The following is a 19,379-nucleotide window of genomic DNA, read 5'->3' as shown; positions in this document are numbered from 1 at the left end:
TCGTATGCATCAACATCACAGTAATTTGTGTCCATTTATGCAGTCATTTTACTGTACGCAATATAATCCTGAAAATAAATGAATAAGATTTCAAGAGCTAACAATCATAATTGTAGCGTTTCTCTGGCTGTGTATGTGTGAACTGTAAGAATGGCTGCAGTTGTTGAAAGCTTTTTCTGTTTCAAGCTCTGGGCGACTGACTGAGCGATTGGCTCAGTTGCAAAACAGTCACGTCCAATAGTTCAATACTCCGCTCCCTCAGGTCTGCCAGCACTGGCTTCAAAGAGACATCACGTGTGGATTCTCTTATCTTGTGAAAGCAATAAATGTTTTACATACATTTGTTTTTGATGGAATATGAAGTCAAGTAACATAGTACAGCATGTTATATGCCTTTAATTGGGGTTAGCGAGTCTAACCACAATATTTTGTTCTTTTTTCAGGACCAAGATATCTTATTACATCCACGGGGGCCTTGTATATTTTGGATGTGCAGTCAGAGGATGCGGTGAATATTTATCGCTGTACCACACGGCACCGATACACAGGGGAGACCAGACAGAGCAACAGTGCCCGACTTCTTTTATCAGGTGAGGGGCCTTTGTGTTGCTGGCTTCACATAAACCTTCTCTCATATATCTATAGATGGATGCAAGCACTTCATGATTTGGTCAAAAATTCATATGGCAATCATTTTCACATTTTGCATTTCAAATTTAAATTAAAATTGAAAAATACAATTAGGAATAAGGTACAAGATACTGTTCTACAGTATTATTTGAATATAGTCACAGCTAAAGTGCTCTGAGTCACTCTACTACATGCAGCATGACAAGTTTCCATTACCAAGTAATTTGGCTGTCTGCACTAGAAGCAAAAATGCTGTTTATGACACAATCAACCAATTAGAACATATCTGATGTTTAATCTACAGGGATTTTGGACAGGGCTACCCAACACATTCTCAAGACAAATCATAAGTATTTTACAATTTGGTAAATTTGTTGCTAACTTGTACGACCTTGTATGATTTTGTGTGATCTGCCCATCAGTCAGATGGTGATTGTATGAATTAATACAAAATTGCACACTCATACAATACTTATATTTATAAATAAATATTGTATTTTGGTTGTGTTTACATAACAAATATTGTCTCAGGTTATGTATGTAACCTGGTTCAATGAGAGGGAACTCAATACTGTGTCATGATGTTGACACTCTGTGTGAGCCTGTGTCTGAAGCAATATGGAAACAAGTCAGTTTTATTGTCCATCCACATGGTCAAGTGATGTAGCATAAGTGCATCACCACGACCACAACTAGATGCCTGAATTGCAAATCACCATCTTCTAATTGTCTGAAGGAAGACGTTTCAGGCATTGCATAAAGTATGACAAAGTGACAGTGTACGGATGTACTGTAGCAATGGCCACTCCTGCACCATGGCATCCAGTCCTAACGGAGCTGAAGGTGTGAGGGTTAGCCAGTAGGGACAGTGGGTTGACTCCTCTGAGGCAAACAGGTCCAGTTCCACACTGCCAATCTTCTGCCAAATTAACTCATCCACCTTGGGGTGGAATCTCCATTCCCTGGGTCTCAGCACCTGCCTCAACAGCATGTCTGCTCTCACATTTAAATGCCCTGGAATATAGACTGCCCTCAGGGAGAGCAGTCTTCCTTGAGCCCAAAGCAGAAATATGTTAGCCCCTCAGGACCGGGAGAATGTACCTGAGAGTCATAAATACAGCCTTTATCTCGAAGCAATTTATGTGCCAAAGAAGATGTGGGCTGTCCCAGACAAAACCGGGCTGGGCGATGAAAAATATCGAAGGGGATGTGTCTGTAGTCACTGTCTTGCAGCAGTAGCATGCCATGCACCCAGTGTGGAAACCATGGTGAAAAACTGGGGTTTCTTCCACATAGAAAAAGGAATGAAACCCTTGTCCTCTTAAGGGGGCTGGACATCAGGTGGGACCCTCTGCATATGAGCCACAACTTAAATGGTCTCGTGTACAGGAGCCCCAAAGATATCACATTTGCTGTAGCTGCCATAAGACCTAATAACTTCTGATACTGGCAGACAGAAATTTCTTGACCCAGCCTGAAGTCTTTCACGGTAGTAAGGATAGACTCAACTCAAGCAGGAGACTGTCATTCCTGCATGGAAGTAGAGTCCCATACCATCCCCAGAAAAGTCATCATCTGACTCGGAGAGAGGTCACTCTTTGTGACCATCAGTCTCAACCACAGACTTCTCAGTTGAGTGAGGATGGCATCTGCTAAGTCCCTCAACATGAATGCCCTGGAGTCACAAAGGATGCGGGGCAGCATCCATGCATTTTGTGAATAATGAGGGGTGGTACTGTAGGACTAGGCCGAAGGGAAGAACACGATATTAGTAAGCTTTGTCCTCAGAAGTGAACAGGAGATACTTCCTGTGCTGTGGCAGAATCTTGGTATGGAAATATGTTTATTGTGACAAACCAATGCTCAAATTTCATTTGAGACACAATTATTATGAGTGTTAACATCTTGACCACACAGTCCACACAGAGTACTTTTCAGAGCCTGCAGATCTAAAACTGGGGACTAATCCCCATCAGGATCATGTTCTATCACCCCTTTTGGCCATAGGGGAATGTAACTCTTGTGATAACAATGGAGCCTGCCTTTGCTTCACCAGAGTCCAGAACATGCCTTTGAAGCAAGGTGGTTGACAATCAAACTGAATCCTGTACCCTTTCCAGAATTTTTATAGAACCCATTGAGATAAATTTGGCAGAAGTTTCCATGCTGCCAAATGCTGTGAAAGACGAAACACTTTGTTGATTTTAGATTGTAACAGAAGGGTCAATTGTTTGTAACTCTGAAAAATTGTACTGGCAGGTAATTCTCAATTATCACTTATTTGAGATAGTTTGAAAAAAGAGCCCCCAACTTCCTTGAGAGAGGTAAACATCTTTGTTTTTCTTATATTTTTTAGTAGAAGGTGGGCACCAATTTCTGGTAGCTATGTTGAGCAGAGATTGGGCAAAATCCACGGTGGGGACCTCCACTTTCCGAAACACCAAAGATGGCAGGGAAAGCAGAAAATTTCCTAGAATTTTTTAAGGAAGAGACGAGACGCAATCTCCTCCCTGAGGGAGCATGCCCTGGACGCCCTTCAGCCATAAATGTCAGGGCTATTTTGTTTTGGCCATCCTAATGACAATGACTGTCCTCAGATCAGCCCTGGCTTTGGGTGGCCATATACGACAACTGGACCCCCAGTTTTCGCAGAACACACAAGCCTATTGTGCCTCCCTTCTACCCCAAAAGGAGCTAGGGTCTGACAAACTTCTTCCATTCTTTTTTCCTTTCCAATTCCTCATTAACACAAACAATTCCAAACATGCACACACACACACAAAGAAACAAAGAAGCTGGTGATGTGCATTTCAGTTATCTATAGTCTTGGTGATGTGTTTTCGCTATGCTACCTGACCATGCTCGCGGCCAATAGAACTGGCGTTTTTACAAACATGCTTCAGACACTGTCTCACGCAGAGGCGTTTCTATAGTCTCAACATCATGATGCACTGTTCAGTTCCACTTCATTTTTTAGTTGAACAATTCCTTCAAGTCATTTTGCTTCTCAAAGTTTAGATATGATTAGATATTTGTACTGTAAAACAACAAAAATACAGTGTAAGAAGGTTTTTTTTTTTTTTTTTTTTTTTTTTTGCTTAAGTTGTTTATGACCTTTAACCGATTAAAGAAACCTGTTAAAGGTGTGTACACAACCTCACAGGCAAACCAAGTTTGCAGCCTGTAATGACGGACTTCCCATTCATCTCAATGGTATTTGCTTGGCTGGGAATGAGAGGTATGCAGTTTGAAATTCACAATTTGATCTTTGCACATGGCAACTCATGGTCAGATCTGCAGCCAGGTTGTTTTGAGTCAAACACCTGAGCCATAAATGAAGAGACTAATTACTCTGGAGCCAGTGGAAAAGATGTCATGGGAACACAGATTGGCTGATTGCCACCACAAGAATAAGCATTGTGGATATTTTATTTTGCTTTTGGAGCAAAAATTACATTTACTGTGGTCTCTTATTTATCTCTATGGAAGCTTATTCTTTTTTAGTCCATGTTTATGTACTGTATCTGATACTTTATTAGATCAAAAATTCAGTACAAAAAGTAATATTGTGAAATAGTATTACAATTTAAAATGACTGTTTTCTATTTTAATATTTTTTTTTAAAATGTCATGTATCCCTCTGTTGGCAAAGCTGAATTTTACAGACATTAAGAATGTCTTAAAAAGATTAAACAAATTCATATAGAAAACTGTTGTTTTAAATTTGAATAACATTACAATATTACTATTGATAAGCAATGCTTGGTGAGCATCTTTGAACTTCAATCTAAAATTCGAAAGAGAGAAACAAAGAAATTCTTACTTATTCCAAACTCTTGACAGGTAGCATATAAAGCAAACATATTTTCTCTCACTGTTCTTTAGAACCTGTGGACTCTGCTCCGGTGATTCTGGATGGGTTTGAACGGAGGGAAGTTATGGTGGGTCATCGGGTGGAGCTCCCATGTAAAGCGTCCGGTCACTCCCCGCCCAGATATCGCTGGCTGAGGGACAACAGCCCCTTAGAATCAGACAGCCGGTACCACCAGAGTGTATCCGGCCTTCTCATTGAGGCCACACGACCCAGTGATGCAGGCAGTTATGTGTGTGAGGTGTGGAACAGCTTCGGGAATGCCAAAGTGGTCGGACGGCTGGTGGTTAAACGTAAGATATCTTATGACAGTATTCAACCACTGTAGCATTCACATTATTATGTGAATATAAGCATGACAACTCCTGAATGTCCTAGCTTTTTTCAGAGGCTTGTATTTAAACCTTTCATGACAGGTCCCCTTTGATAGATACAATCTTGACAGATCTTTCCACTAGTGTTTTGTTAACCAAAATGTAAATGATATCTATGAACAGTTAAAATTTAAAATGCATTTGCTGTGTGCCAAGAAATGTAAGTTCATTAGTCAGCACACACATTAATTTGAATGGGCTGCTATTAACTAACAAGTCTGTAATTATGCTGCGTTTTATTTCAGTTAACATTTATTTTATTTCAAGTAACAAATTTTATTTTAGTTTTTTACATTTTTACTTAACGATAATAACCCTGATCCAAAGATTGGATTATTAATATGCCATTAACATGTAATTTATTTATTTTTGTTGTTGTTTTTGTTTTTTAATTTAGACATTATTATATTTAATGGTGTTATTGTCTGTGTTTTCATCTACCCCAGAGCCTCTGAAAGCAGTGGTGAGCCCACGGAAGGTGAGAGGCAGCGTAGGTAGCCAAGTGTCACTGTTCTGCAGTGTGACTGGCTCTGACGAGTATGAAATCGCCTGGTACAGGAATGCTGAGAAGATCTATCAGGGTATAAATGTACGTATCACGGGCATCAACAACGAGAACCTGGTGATGGAGGGAATGGCCAAGAGTGATGGAGGAGCATATCAGTGCTTTGCTCGAAATGGCAAGATGTCCACCCAAGACTTAGTGCAGGTCATCTTAGAAGGTGAGTAAAAGTGTTGTTTGTTAGCATTAAATTACTAAAAGTACACTGTGAATAATAAGCATATCAGTGCTTTGCTCGAAAAAAGTTATTGGATGGCAATGGTTGTTGTTGTTGTTGTTGTTGTTGTTGTTTTTTGTTTGTTAGTTTTTTTTTAGAAGAAATACTATTTTATTCTTTCTTCTCCATGTTTAATTACATGTTTAATTCAATGTGTTACTTGTCATTCCTTTGTAATTAAATGTGAAATTTACTAGCAATTTCTGACAGAAAATTGTTTCAAAGGAAATTCTACACTATTTTTCAGTGCATGAAAAATTTATGCCCGTAATAAGCCAGTACTGCGACATGAAATACTATGTCAAACATTGCAGGACATAAAATGGATTTTGGAGATCATCTCTTTTGACCCCTTTTGTCTGCAAAATAATGTTTGCATTTGTATTAGGTGTTAGCATCTACTGTATCTAAATATATACTTTAACATTTGTTATTACTTTTAAAGGAACAGTTCAGCCAAAAATAAAAATGTTGTCACCTTCATGTCATTCTAACTCTATCATTTTAGAGTGAAACACAAAGCATTATATTAGACAGAGATGCTATTTTACACACAGTAAATGTGGATCATAATTTATACTGGCAATCACAATAAAAAACAACTTCAGTTATATCAAGAACAAAATGATAGAGGAAATGATGACAACATTTTTACTTTTTGGTGAACTATTCCTTTAAATGCAAAATAAATAAATAAAAAAATAAATAAAAATAAAAGCTTTACACTTGATGCGAATGGGGCCAAAAAGCCGCTCCCCCAAATCTCAGTTATGCAAATGCAAAGTTTACATTTATAAATGAATTTACTTCTTTAAACCACTACTTCAACTACTATTTTTATCCAACCAGCCGCTGAACCACACACACATGATTGTAGGATATCATAGATAATGATGGGTACATTTAGGTTGATTTCAAAAGTAAATCAGATAAAGGCATCTTAGTAGGCAGAATGTTACACAAACATTTTATTCAGCTGTGAAAATTGTGAAGCATATGTGTAATGTGTTTCAATGTAACCCTCTGCTGGACACTACTGAATCTACTCAGCCCTGCAGCTGAAAAGATTTGTTGCTTCAGCTTAGTTGCTGGGGCAACTATCTCCTATTGCTGTATGCTTAGTTGCTGGGGCAACAATCTCCTATTGCTGTATATATTGTTGGTGGTGTTTTTTTCAATGTCCATTATTTACTGTGAATGTGTAAGTAGTTTCCTTTCAGTCGGTCACTTTTTGTTGTTGTTGGTGGTGGTGGTGTTTTTTTTTTTTTTTCTACTTGGGGTGTAAACTAAAAACTCTAGGAAGCTCTTTGGAGAGTAAGATTCGGCTGTGCTGCCACAGAGAGGGTAGGGCTTGAGTGAAGACCTTGACTGCGTCAAAAGCCCTCAAGGTTGAATGATTGGTTTCTTGGGGTGGCCCGTGCTGGTTCTCAGCACCCCACTCCAGTGCCATTCTTCACAGAGGTGCATGAGGAGCTCACCAGGTCATGGATGGCACCGTTTACTGCCAGGAACCAGCCTGGTAGTTCCTCCTTCCTCACCACCCTCAAAGTCAGAGCAGCCAGGGGATATATGGAGATCCCCCGGTGGAGCAGTCGGTAGCGATGCAGTTGTCTCCTAGTACGGCCACCACCTGGTGGGGCAAACCGTTCCTTCCCTCACGGGTCTGTAGATACTCGTCTGGCCTGACTGGCAGTGCTTATGCGGCCTTAGAGAGACTGCCTCCACCCTACATGCCATGGTGTTACTGCAGGTCCACCAGGCTCAAGCACTGAAGGACCTGTACGAGGGTGGTCACGATCCAGAAGTTCTGAAAGAGCTCCAAACCGCAACTGACTTCGCGCTACAAGTGGCGAAGGTCACTATGAGGTCTCTGGGCCATGCGAAGTCCACGAGTGTGGTCCAGGAGCACCATCTCTGGCTGTGTCTGGTCGACATGAGGGGCGACAACAAAGTTTACTTATTCAATGCCCTTGTGTCCCAGACCAGCCTCTTTGGCGATGCAGTCGAGAGCTTTGGCCAGCAGTTCTCGGTTGCACAGAAGCAGACTGAGGTGATCCGACATATCCTGCCCTGGCAGGTAGCTACTGCCCCCACCCATTCACTGGCCACAGCACCTCAGTCTGCTTGCCCCCGAGGGTGTCCCGCTGCATCTACCCCTGCTCCCATGCTGCAGCCACAGCAGCCTCCAGCTAAGCGGCACCATGGAGCCGGTTGCAGGGCAGCCACCCCACCTGTCCAGGCCCCCGCCAAACCTGGCGGCAAGCGGAAGAGCAAGAGGCCCTGTGACAGGCGATCCATAGATGTATGGAGCAGCTCTTCGGGAGGTGTGAACGCACTACTCCCTCCCCCAGAGGAGGGCCGGGCGGAAAATACTAAAATCTCGGCAAAAGATCAATTTCCCCTTTCTCTGGGTCTCAAGAGAGCACAGAGAGTTGTGGATGATCCAGAGCTGGATCACGCTCATCCTCTGCAGTGGGCGGTTCGAGAGATCTTGCGAAGGCCCTACTTACGCACCCTTTGCCCAAACTTGGAACCATGTAAGTGTTGCAATGCACACTCAGACCCTGCTTCGTTCGGCCCACAAGATGCCCGAGCAGGGTACCTGCATTCCACCTCACTGCCCCACTGTGTGTATGTCAGTGGTTCTGCTGGTTCTGCTTGTACAGTATCTGGAAGCCTGGCTAGCACTGCTCAGCATTCCCCCCAAGTTCAGGGGTATCCATTTCACGTCTGTGAAGGCAGCCGATGCTCATGTCTTGCATGCAGAGATCGCAGTCCTGCTGGTGCAGGTGCTCATGTCTTGCATGCAGAGATCGCAGTCCTGCTGGTGCAGGATGGTACCCAAGAAAGGCGGTGGGTTATGAACGCTTTTGGATCTGCGTGTCTTGATCCGGGCCCTTCACAGGCTACCGTTCAAGATGCTAACGCAGAAACGCATCTTTGGGTGCATCCATCCCCGAGATTGGTTTACAGCGATCGACCTGAAGGACGCATACTTACATGTCTCTTTCCTTCTGCGCCACAGACCTTTTCTGCGGTTTGCATTCGAAGGAGGGGCATATCAGTACTAGGTCCTGCCCTTCGGGATGTCCCTGTCCCCCTGTATTTTCACAAAAGTTACGGAGGAGGCTCTTGTTCACCTGAGAGAGCAGGGTGTTTGCATCCTCAGTTATGTCGACGATTGGCTCATACTAGCACAGTTTCTGGATCAGTTCTGTGAGCATAGGGACTTGGTGCTCAGGCACCTCAGCCTATTTGGCCTTCATGTCAACTGGGAAAAGAGCAAACTCTCCCCGATGCAAAGGATCTCTTTTCTCGATATGGAGCTGGATTCGGTCAAACAGACAGTGTGCCTCAAAGAGGAACGTGCTCAGTCTGTGTTGAGCTGCTTAAATTCATTCAAAGGCAGGACGGCGGTCCCACTGAAACAATTTCAGAGGCTTCTGGGGCATATGGCAGCTGCTTCAGCAGTCATGCAGCTGGGGCTGCTTCATATGAGACTGCTCCAGCACTGGTTCCATGGCCGAGTCCCGAGGTGGGCATGGCAGCACGGCACTCAACAGGTCCAAGTCACACCAGCCTGCCACCAAACCTTCACCCCGTGGTCAGACATCACATTTCTTTGGGCAGGAGTGTCCCTAGAACAGGTCTCGAGGCATGCTGTGGTACACACAGATGCCTCCACCACCGGCTGGGGTGCCACGTACAAGGGGCAAGCAGTCTTGGTGGTGTGGACGGGCCCCCAACTGCAGTGGCATATCAATTGCCTAGAGTTGTTTGCAGTATGCCTTGGCTTGAACTGTCTCATAGGATGCTTACAAGTCAAGCACGTATGGTTCGTACGGAAAACACTGCGACCATTGCGTACATTAACCGACAAGTTGGTCTGTGCTGTCATATGTTGCATCTCACCCGCCACCTCCTCCTTTGGAGTCAGAAGCATCTGAGGTCGTTCAGTGCCATTTACATTCTGGGTCTGCTCGACTGTGCGGCCGACAAGCTGTCACGAATGGCGCTTCCTGGAGAATGGAGACTTTATCTCCAGATGGTCCAGTTGATTTGGAGATGTTTCGGAGTTGCTCAGGTAGACCTGTTTGCCTCTCCAGAAACCTCTCACTGCCAGCTGTTCTTCTTACTGACCAAGGGAACACTCTGCACAGACGGACTAGCACACAGCTGGCCTCGAGGCCTATGCAAATATGTGTTTCCCCCAGTGAGCCTTCTCGCACAGACACTGTGCAAAGTCAGGGAGGATGAGGAGCAAGTCCTGTTTGTGGCGCCCTGCTCATGACAGCCCCTCCCTGGCAGATTCATCTGAGGTAGGATCTACTGACTCAGAGACAGGGCACCCTGTGGCCCCCGGGTCCAGACCTCAGGAAACTTAATGTCTGGTCCCTGGACACTACGTGGAGGTTCTAGGTGACCAACCCCAAGAGGTAGTGGTTATCATCACTCCGGCATGAGTACCATCTACGAGACACACTTACACCTTGAAGTGGAACCTGTTCATTGAGTGGTGTTCCTCTCGTCGAGAGAACCCCCGAAGATGTCTGATCAGAGTCATGCTCTCCTTCTTGCAGCAAGGGTTGGAGTGAAGGCTATCTCCCTCCACCCTTAAAGTCTCCATCACTGCTATTTCCGCTAACCACAACCCTGTGGAGGGGAGAATGGTGGGGAAGCACAAACCTGGTCATCAGATTCCTTAGGTGGGTGAGAAGGTTGAACCCTCCTCGACCTCCCTCTATACCTTCTTGGGACCTGTCTCTGGTGCTCGAAGCACTACAGCGGGTCCCATTTGAGCCTTTGCAGTCAGTCGAGCTAAAGTTTCTTTCAATAAAGACTCTGCTCCTGGTTGCATTGGCCTCCATCAAGAGGGTAGGGGACCTGCACGCATTTTCGGTCAACGAATCATGCCTAGAGTTTGGGCCAGCTGACTCCCAGGGAACCCTGAGGCCCCAGCCCGGCTATGTGCCCAAGGTTCCTACTACTCCCTTCAGGGGTCAGGTGGTGAACCTGCAAGCGCTGCATGTGGAGAAGGCAGACCCAGCCCTAGCATTGCTTTGTCCCATCCATGCTTTAAGATTGTGCGTGGACCAGACACAAAGCTTCAGGTCATCAGAACAGCTCTTTGTTTTGTTATGGAGGCCAGCAGAAGGGGAATGCATGCGGTGCATCTGCTGCCTATTTATGCTCATGCTGCAGTCAGCAGCAGCTGGGTGCAATCATCGCATGCCAATGTGCATTAGCTTGTTAAGTTAACACTCAAAGTAAATTGGTCCCTCTGGCGAGATTCCCAATTCGTCGGTCACTGACTTGATGTCTCCGTTCCCTCCTTTGGGGAATGAGAGTTACAATACGTTACAGAGACATCTCTTAATCTTTTTCCTCTGTTTTGTATAAGGCTTCATTCACCTAGAAGCTACATGTATCTTTAAAGAGTTCTCATTGACTGTACAAAAATTTACTGTAGTCTGACAACAAGACATTTGAAGAAATCTCACTGGATCATTACAATTAATGACCAGAATTTTTATTTGGAAATCCTGTGAGAAGTTTTGAAATGTAAACTGACATTTCGAACTGAAACGCTACAGCAAAAGATAGAAATAACTGGCTTAACTTTCATGTATGGATATCACTAAATCCAATAGAACTCAAATTTCTACTATAATTTATTCTCAATCCATAGTGCTGTATGTAAACATTTACAAAAATAAGACAAGTCAAATCTGTCTTCCACTTCTCTAGATGGGACGCCAAAGATTCTCTCTGCCTTCAGTGAGAAGGTGGTAAGCCCGAATGAGCCCATCTCATTGGTCTGTCACGTAAAAGGAACTCCCCTCCCCACTGTCACCTGGACCTTGGACGATGACCCCGTCATCAAAGACAGCAACCACCGCATGGATCGCATCATCACCACAGAAGGTCACGTGCTCAGCTACCTGAATGTGTCTCACACACAGGTCACCGATGGGGGTGTCTATCGCTGCACCTGCAACAACTCGGCTGGATCGGTCTCCTACCAGGCTCGAATAAACGTAAGAGGTGCTTGTCAGATCAGCTCCTCAAAAACACCCACACCACACGACAAGCACACAAAACAATTTCATGTTTGTTCGGAGATTGTCTTGTTTCTATTTGGAAATTTTACTAGAAGGAGAATTGTATTGTTTTAGGTTGTTAGTGCAGTGCAGCCTCCTAAAATGTACAGTATGTTCTCATTGACAGCAACTTGCAGCAACAAAGCAACTTTAAGTGATTTATTTTCAATGAAATTTGGCACTTGAAAGAAGCATGAGCAGTGACCATTGATGACACAACAAAGAGCAGAGTTTAACTTCATGCAAATGAGAACCAATGGGAGTGAAGGCAGTAGAGCTCTTGTGATTTGCCTCCTGGTAGAGTTAGACTGCAGTCAAGTAGGAATGCTTAGTATAGAGCAGGAGTGTCCAATCCTGCTCCTGGAGGACCAATGTCCTACAGAGTTTAGTTTCAAACAACTCCAAAACACACTTGCCCAGATGTTTCGATTGAGATAGCATTAGAGATTGCATTAGTGGCTGACCATTTTCAGTGACATTGGTCTTGAAGGTATTTTTCCATTCCTTTTCCTTTAGCGACTTTTAAAAAGTCTTTGTTAAAGTGTTGAAGCAAAAAAGTATTTGAAAAATAAAACTCTTTAATTTTAAAATTAGATTTTATCTAGAAAAAAAAAACTACATATTTTAAGTGGATTGTAAAATAAGCATATACATACAAATATTTACATATTATGACAACATGGTGAGACCAAATCGATTACGTCATTTGCAGTACTTCATGGACGTGGGTGTTCCCTGCAAGCTCTATTGGTACAGTTTTTGCCCACTACGGCTTTCTGATTGGTGGATGTTATTGGGTGTTGGTTGGAAGATATATTGGTGCAGTTTTTGCTCACTACGGCTTTCTGATTGGTGGAATAGATAAGTGGTATAAATGTCAGACAGGTTTGGTCAATAGTTTGCCAGGTCTTCTTAGGTAAATGAAAATCCTACTTAAAGAGGTTGTTCCACATTACTAAGCAAGTCACAGTTCTCATGAAATATGGTGAGGAAGAAAGATTTTTCTGAAGATGAAAAGTATGAAACAATGAGTCTTGAGACTCCAGTAGCTTCAAACACCTGTCTGCTGCTCAGCAGTGGCTTTTTTACACCTGCTATTACAATACAGTTCATTTGTTTGACAGAAACTTTCCTTAATAAATCTTTATTTGACCAAGATCTTCTGTCACTCACAAATCTTTTGACAGTTCAATAATTTCTATTACCTTTTTGCGAAATATTGTTTGTTTTGATGCCTTTTGCAAGACATTACATTGTTTCATACTTTATCCTCTGAAAGATCTTTCTTCCTCACATATTTTCATGAGAACTGTGTCTTGCTTAGTAATGTGGAACAACCTCTTTAAGTAGAGTTTTCATTTACCTAAGAAGCCCTGACAAACTATTGAACAAACCTGTCTGAGATTGATACAAGTATCTAAAAAGATGGTGAAATCTAAACACAAACAAAAATCTGACTCTTTATTGTACCGAAATCCTGTTGATATGTCACTTGCATAATAATTTGGAACGCAGTGTAGTTGTTTGTTGGAAGTAAGTGTTCATACTCGATTCTGTACTGTCTACAGTCAAGTTATACTGCCTTCCCTCTCATTGGCTGTTGTTACGTTGTGCTCATTTACACAAGTTCTCTGACTAGTCTGTCTACCCTTAAAGGTCCACCCCAAAATCAAAATTCTCTCATCATTTACTCACCCTCATGTCATCCCTGATGAATATGGCTTTCTTCAGATGAACACAAACAGAGATTAAATAAACAAACAAACAATTGAATATTCCATCACTGAGTTTGTATAATGTTAAATGTATAATAATGTATAAAGTTGACACTTTAAAAACCATCCACATGATGGTAATCCATGCGCCCCCATGATGAATCCGTTTCTTCTTAAGAGCTGTGTGTAAGGAAAATTTGAAACTTTTTAAACTATAAACCAGTGCTTCCTGCCAATTGTCATATACGTCAGCACATTTTGAAGCATGATGTAAGCACATTGTTAAACTTGAGCAAGAAGTGATGCAGAAACACAGAGGACCATCACTTCTCACACAAGATTCACAACTTGCTTTTATAAACTGGGTTTAAAATATAAGTATTTTTCTAACACACATCTATTGTTTGCTTCAAAAGACATTGATTTATCAACTGGGTTGTATGGATTGTAAGGTTTTTGAAATGGATTGTTTTTTCCTAAAATTCTTGGTATGTGTTCATTTGAATGTCATATACATTTGGGACGGCATGAGGGTGAGTAAATGAAAGCATTCCAAATTACTAAGCAAGTCACAGTTCTCATGAAATATGGTGAGGAAGAAAGATTTTTTTATGGTGAGATATTATCACTTATTTAGTTAGTTACTTACTGTGAATTTGTTCAGAATATATCTAATAGTTGAAAACTAAATTTGGCACGTACTACATAAGCCTTTCAGCTGATTTTCAGAGGCTCTGTATACTAAGAGTTCTTTCTCACAATAGGTCCTGCCAGTATTCGACCAATGAAAAATGTCACTGCCATCGCTGGGAGGGACACGTTCATTCACTGTCGCATCATTGGTTACCCGTACTACTCTATTAAGTGGTATAAGGATTCCAATCTGCTCCCGTTTAACCATCGCCAACGTGCCTTTGAGAACAACGGCACACTGAAGCTGTCCAATGTGCAAAACTCAGACGAGGGAGAGTACACATGCTACGTGTTGGTGGATCCAGAGAAACAAATTCACAGGAGCGTCCATGTGACAGTGAAAGGTACAGTTGTCTAGATGGCAGTCAGACATTACAGAAATGCTAGATTTTAATATCAGGTCATAGTCAATGATGTTACTATAACTAGTACTATTGCTCATACTTATGATTCACAATTTACATACTTGTCCCACAATATCTGTGCTACATGAAAAGCTATTAAAATGAATCCACCTCAACCTCAGTAGGCAACCATCAAACTACCAAAACATCACAATTGCAACCATATATTAATGCATTAATAACCTTTCAGAACACCTTATCATCTACATACAGTAGCATCACATACTACTCGGTAGCATCATGGAAACTAATTTTGCATGGAAATGTATACCATTTTCTTAAGAAAATTTAAAAAATAAAATAAAAAAAATGCTGTAATGATTACATAAAATTAATACAAAGTTCTGTCATAAAACTCTAGATGGCACAGGCCAGTTTTACAGTAACTCAATCTAACATAATCACATCATTATTCACATGTAGCAGCTGATTGGTTTCTTTTCACATTGGCAGCCAATGAGCATGCTGCTCAACATTTACTTGGCAAGTGCTTGCTGTAGCAGTTGCAACACATTTCAGAGACCTTCCACCTTCCCCAGCTCCACCTGTATAGATCTACTATGGGGTAATTTCACGCATGTTATATGTGCAGCAGCAGCAGTATTTCTTGCATGCTCACAGCAGCATGTCAGTAGATGTATTGGCAGTAGAAAGTTTCCGGAAGTATTCCGTCACATTAACATTGTATATATACATATATAGCTGACATAATATAATATATATATTATGATGCTAAACTCTCTGAGAGTTGTTATGACAGAACTATGAATCAAAACAAATTAACTATGAATGAAGGGGGAAAAAAATTAAATTAACATTTTCTTTTAAAAATTACAATGGAATCAGAGCTTTCATACAATTCAGATTTACATAATTAGGCATTCGATGCGTAATGTGTTTATGTATTGTCAAATTCATCCTAGAGAGCATTTAATTGGGCAAAAATTTGTATAGTGCTCCAGGATGATTAGCTGGAAGAGAAAAACTGCATCTTCTCAAATTGAAAGATAAATTAGAATATATATGACCTTAAATCTTATAAAGAGATGCTAAAAAAAAATTTATTTGAGGTTTTCACCATTTTAATCACTATTTGTTTTTAATAGTTTAATGATCATTTAAAATTATAACAGGATCCCATAGTTACGGTAATTAAACATGACAAGCTTCACCTTAAAGCACAGTTAGAGCACTAATTAGAATAATCCAGACATTTATATCGTTAAAGTTAACTCTTTCCCCAACATTGACGAGTTATCTCGTCATTAAGAAGACAGCGCTTCCCCGCCATTGACAAGTTTTTAGGCTTTCCGTGTTTTCACTGTTATACACTTGGGGGCACTATTACACATCTTCTGAATGAGTGCAAAACCTCCCGAACAAAAACACATGTGAACAGGACAGAAAAACTAGTGAAGTGATTTAATGGATTTATGCTTTGATAATTGTACTGAATATTATCCAAATGTAGTTTTTGATAAAAATGTGATTTTCTCACCTTTTTGCTCAAAATTATAATTTTTTTTATGAAACCTACCTGTATTCAAGTGTTGATCAAAATAATAATAATAATAATAATAATAATAATAATAATAATAATAATAATAATAATGCTTTAAGCTAGAATAAAACTGTTTTTTTTGTTTTTTTTTTTAGTAGGGGCCTTGATCTTTATTTTGGTGTATTGCATATTAAAATATTCATTCAGCAAAATATACTGTAGGCCATCAAATTTTAGTGAAAATCATCAAAATTGCTGGCGGTGGCTAGCAACTTTTTTCAAAAATGCTGGTGGGAAAATAGTTGAAATAGACACTAGTTATACTGCAAAAATTTGATGCCATTGTTGTGTAAAAACCAAGCAAGCATCTGTTTTTGTGAGTTCAAAGTCATAAAGACAAAATAAATAAATAAATAAATAAATAAATAAATCCCTGATGTGATTGAGTTAGCTAATTTTCTCCATTCATGGTTAAAATTCTGAAGCATGCGAAGGGATTCCCTGGAGTCCATTATCCCCATTTTGCTGTGGATTAAATAAGCACTGAAGTGCTGCTTTATTTCAATGTTATTTTAACTCATTGATTCTCAAATGCGACATGCTGACTAGCAAAATGCTTGCGAAGTCCTCAGGGAATGCATTATGTCGAATTTACCGGGAGACGAAAGAGCCCTTTTATAGTCTTCTTTATTTTGTCTTTCTCTGCTCTGTTTCTCCCTCATTAGTTCACATTATGCCTCCTCCTCTGTGAAATCTCCAGATTCTGAGCTGTAATGACTTGTTATGAAGGCCGACTGGAGCCTTATTATTGCAAATCACAGATAATTTTACATGTGTGATCACATATGTTCTGTCCACCAGCCAGTGTTGAGTGTGTTCTAAGCCGTTTGACACATCAACTTAAAATACACTAACTGCTTATTTTATGTGTAGTATTTCTTCATAAAATTACATTATACTGTATGTAAATACATTCAATCAATGGTTATATCAAGCTTGCTTTGTATATGATATAGGGAAGACTGGGGTCATAACTGTACTGTTGAAGCCATACACTAAATCAAACTTTTGCTGTGCAATAATATGCTAAAATATTATATCATAATTGCATTGTTTGCTTTGTTTATGATTTTTGTTTTCTTTTTTTCTGGTGGTGCATGTCTAAGAGCATCTCTGTTACTACTCCGTCTCTCTCTCAGTGCCCCCTCTGATCCAACACTCCGACTCTCAGAGCGCTTCCATTGGTCAGCGTGTCTTCATACCCTGTGTGGTCATATCCGGCGACCTGCCGATGTCTATAACCTGGCACAAAGACGGACGACCAATCAATGCCAGCCTGGGTGTCACCATCGACAACATAGACTTTACCAGCTCATTACGCATTTCAAACCTGTCAGAAATTCATAACGGCAGTTACACCTGTATAGCCCGTAACGAGGCTGCTGCTGTTGAGCATAGTATACAGCTCATCGTTAAAGGTTTGAGATCAATTTATGCTATTCTTATATAGTTATTATTTACAATTTTACCAATAAAGTTTTGACTCTAGAACTATTTTCTAGTACATTCTGCAAATTTTTTTTTTTTCAGTTTTCATTCTTTAAACTGTCTCTAAGCCTAAATTTAAATACATAAATACATTTTCAATGCTTTTATATTTGTATATGTTTTGAAAATTCATATTCTTTTTATGTTCAGTTCCACCACATTTTGAGGTACAGCCAAGAGACCAGGATGGCATATATGGGAAATCAGTGATCCTGAATTGTTCGGCAAAGGGAAACCCAATCCCCACTATAGTATGGAACCACTCAAAAGGTTTGCTATTGTTTACAAATATGTAATTTTATTATTACTTGTTTATATTACCAGTGTCTGGACAAAAATGTGAAAGACTACAGTATAATCAAAATGAAAAATTTGTGCAATTAAGAATTTCTGTAAAAAAAAAAAAAAAAAAAAAAAAAAACGGTGAATCTTACAAAAGGATTTACAAAAACGAATTTGCATAAAAAAGCCATTTTGCATTTTGATATGCAGATTTATCTTACAAATACATACACTGTATATGAATTTAGAACAGCTGCTATTTGAGTGATATCCAGTACAGCTGTTCTAAAGTTTCAATTAACTGAAGATAAAACCATATTATGAATGGGACTCAACTCAGACACATTTATTGTGCATATCATTTTAGTCAGGTTTAGGGGTCATCTGGACAGGTGGGTTGGGTACAGGTGTGTGTTAGCATTGAAGCCATGGTCAAAGAAGCTGGATTACTGGATTAGCACAGGAGCAGGTGACTCCCTCGACCTTGGTTCTTCCTGAAGGGGACGAAGCATTTGAAGCCCTCACTACACATTGTAGATCAAAGCTTTTTCAAAGTGCTTTTTCTAGATTGACGATGGCATATTCTCTGAAATCAAATTACTACATACAGAAAATAATTTTCAATTGCTTTCTGAATGAATGGAGTTTCAATTATAGTATTCTTTATATTACATCCCCCACATTTCATAACATGTATAGTATTTCTACATCTAGAAATGTTCAATACAGTATCCACCTTATTTTTAACATAAGAGGTCCTCCCATTTCTAAATGTACAAGGCTTCTGGTGTCATCCGTTTTCAGTTATTTTGAGCTATACAAAATATACTATGTGATATCGCAAACTGATATTTCTTGTTATATTATTTTAATGTATTATTGTAATTCTAAAAATATTATTTTGTAGTACAAATTGTCTTATCATTTGCTGAACTTTGTAACTCTTCTAGTTATTTACCTATAGTGGCTAATAAATCAGAAGTCCCGCACATTAACTTTTATAAATAAATATCTTATTTCCATGTTGCAAAATAAGGAGGATATCCTGAAAGTCTGTTTCCCCCCACAAATCTTGGCAGTCAAGATTATTTTATTGTGTTGACCAGATAGGCTGTAGCTTTGACAGATTAAGTTGCTAATGTAGTATTATGGTTTATTTCATATAAGTGAATCCCACAGTGTCATCTAATCCTAATCTAGACAAGACACACCAGATACAAAACAATTCCCCTTAGAGATCTTTAAATCCAATAAAGAAATCATCAGATGCAAACACAGCATAACAAGAATTTATATCGATTGTGAAAAAAGGGGGTATAATGCTATTGGATTATCAGATGTTGAAGATTACAGTAAAGCATATCACAGAGATTTTTATGATTTTTAATAGATTTAGGTTTATGAGTGGGATTTTAAAATATGAAATATTCATTAAAATAAATTTTATTAAATGAAACATTAAATTTCCATTATAATATTCT

General features: G+C 40.2%; 1 protein-coding gene across 2 annotated transcripts in view; it reads left to right on the top strand.

The window, feature by feature from the left end:
- The window catches only part of LOC109103454 (Down syndrome cell adhesion molecule homolog), a 127,953-nt gene that overhangs the window by 73,864 nt on the left and 34,710 nt on the right, over positions 1–19,379 (top strand). The window contains exons 4-10 of one of the 2 annotated variants that reach the window (XM_042770907.1): positions 444–590; positions 4,516–4,794; positions 5,322–5,597; positions 11,403–11,699; positions 14,235–14,507; positions 17,268–17,546; positions 17,767–17,887. In XM_042770907.1, coding sequence (XP_042626841.1) covers positions 444–590; positions 4,516–4,794; positions 5,322–5,597; positions 11,403–11,699; positions 14,235–14,507; positions 17,268–17,546; positions 17,767–17,887 — 1,672 coding nt within the window. Of the gene's footprint in view, positions 1–443; positions 591–4,515; positions 4,795–5,321; positions 5,598–11,402; positions 11,700–14,234; positions 14,508–17,267; positions 17,547–17,766; positions 17,888–19,379 lie in introns of those variants that run through there. The other variant, XM_042770906.1, reaches the window with a different exon arrangement.

Source organism: Cyprinus carpio, chromosome A15, assembly GCF_018340385.1.
Source record: "Cyprinus carpio isolate SPL01 chromosome A15, ASM1834038v1, whole genome shotgun sequence".
Lineage (NCBI taxonomy): Eukaryota > Metazoa > Chordata > Actinopteri > Cypriniformes > Cyprinidae > Cyprinus > Cyprinus carpio.
This window is presented reverse-complemented; position numbering and strand designations above follow the sequence as displayed.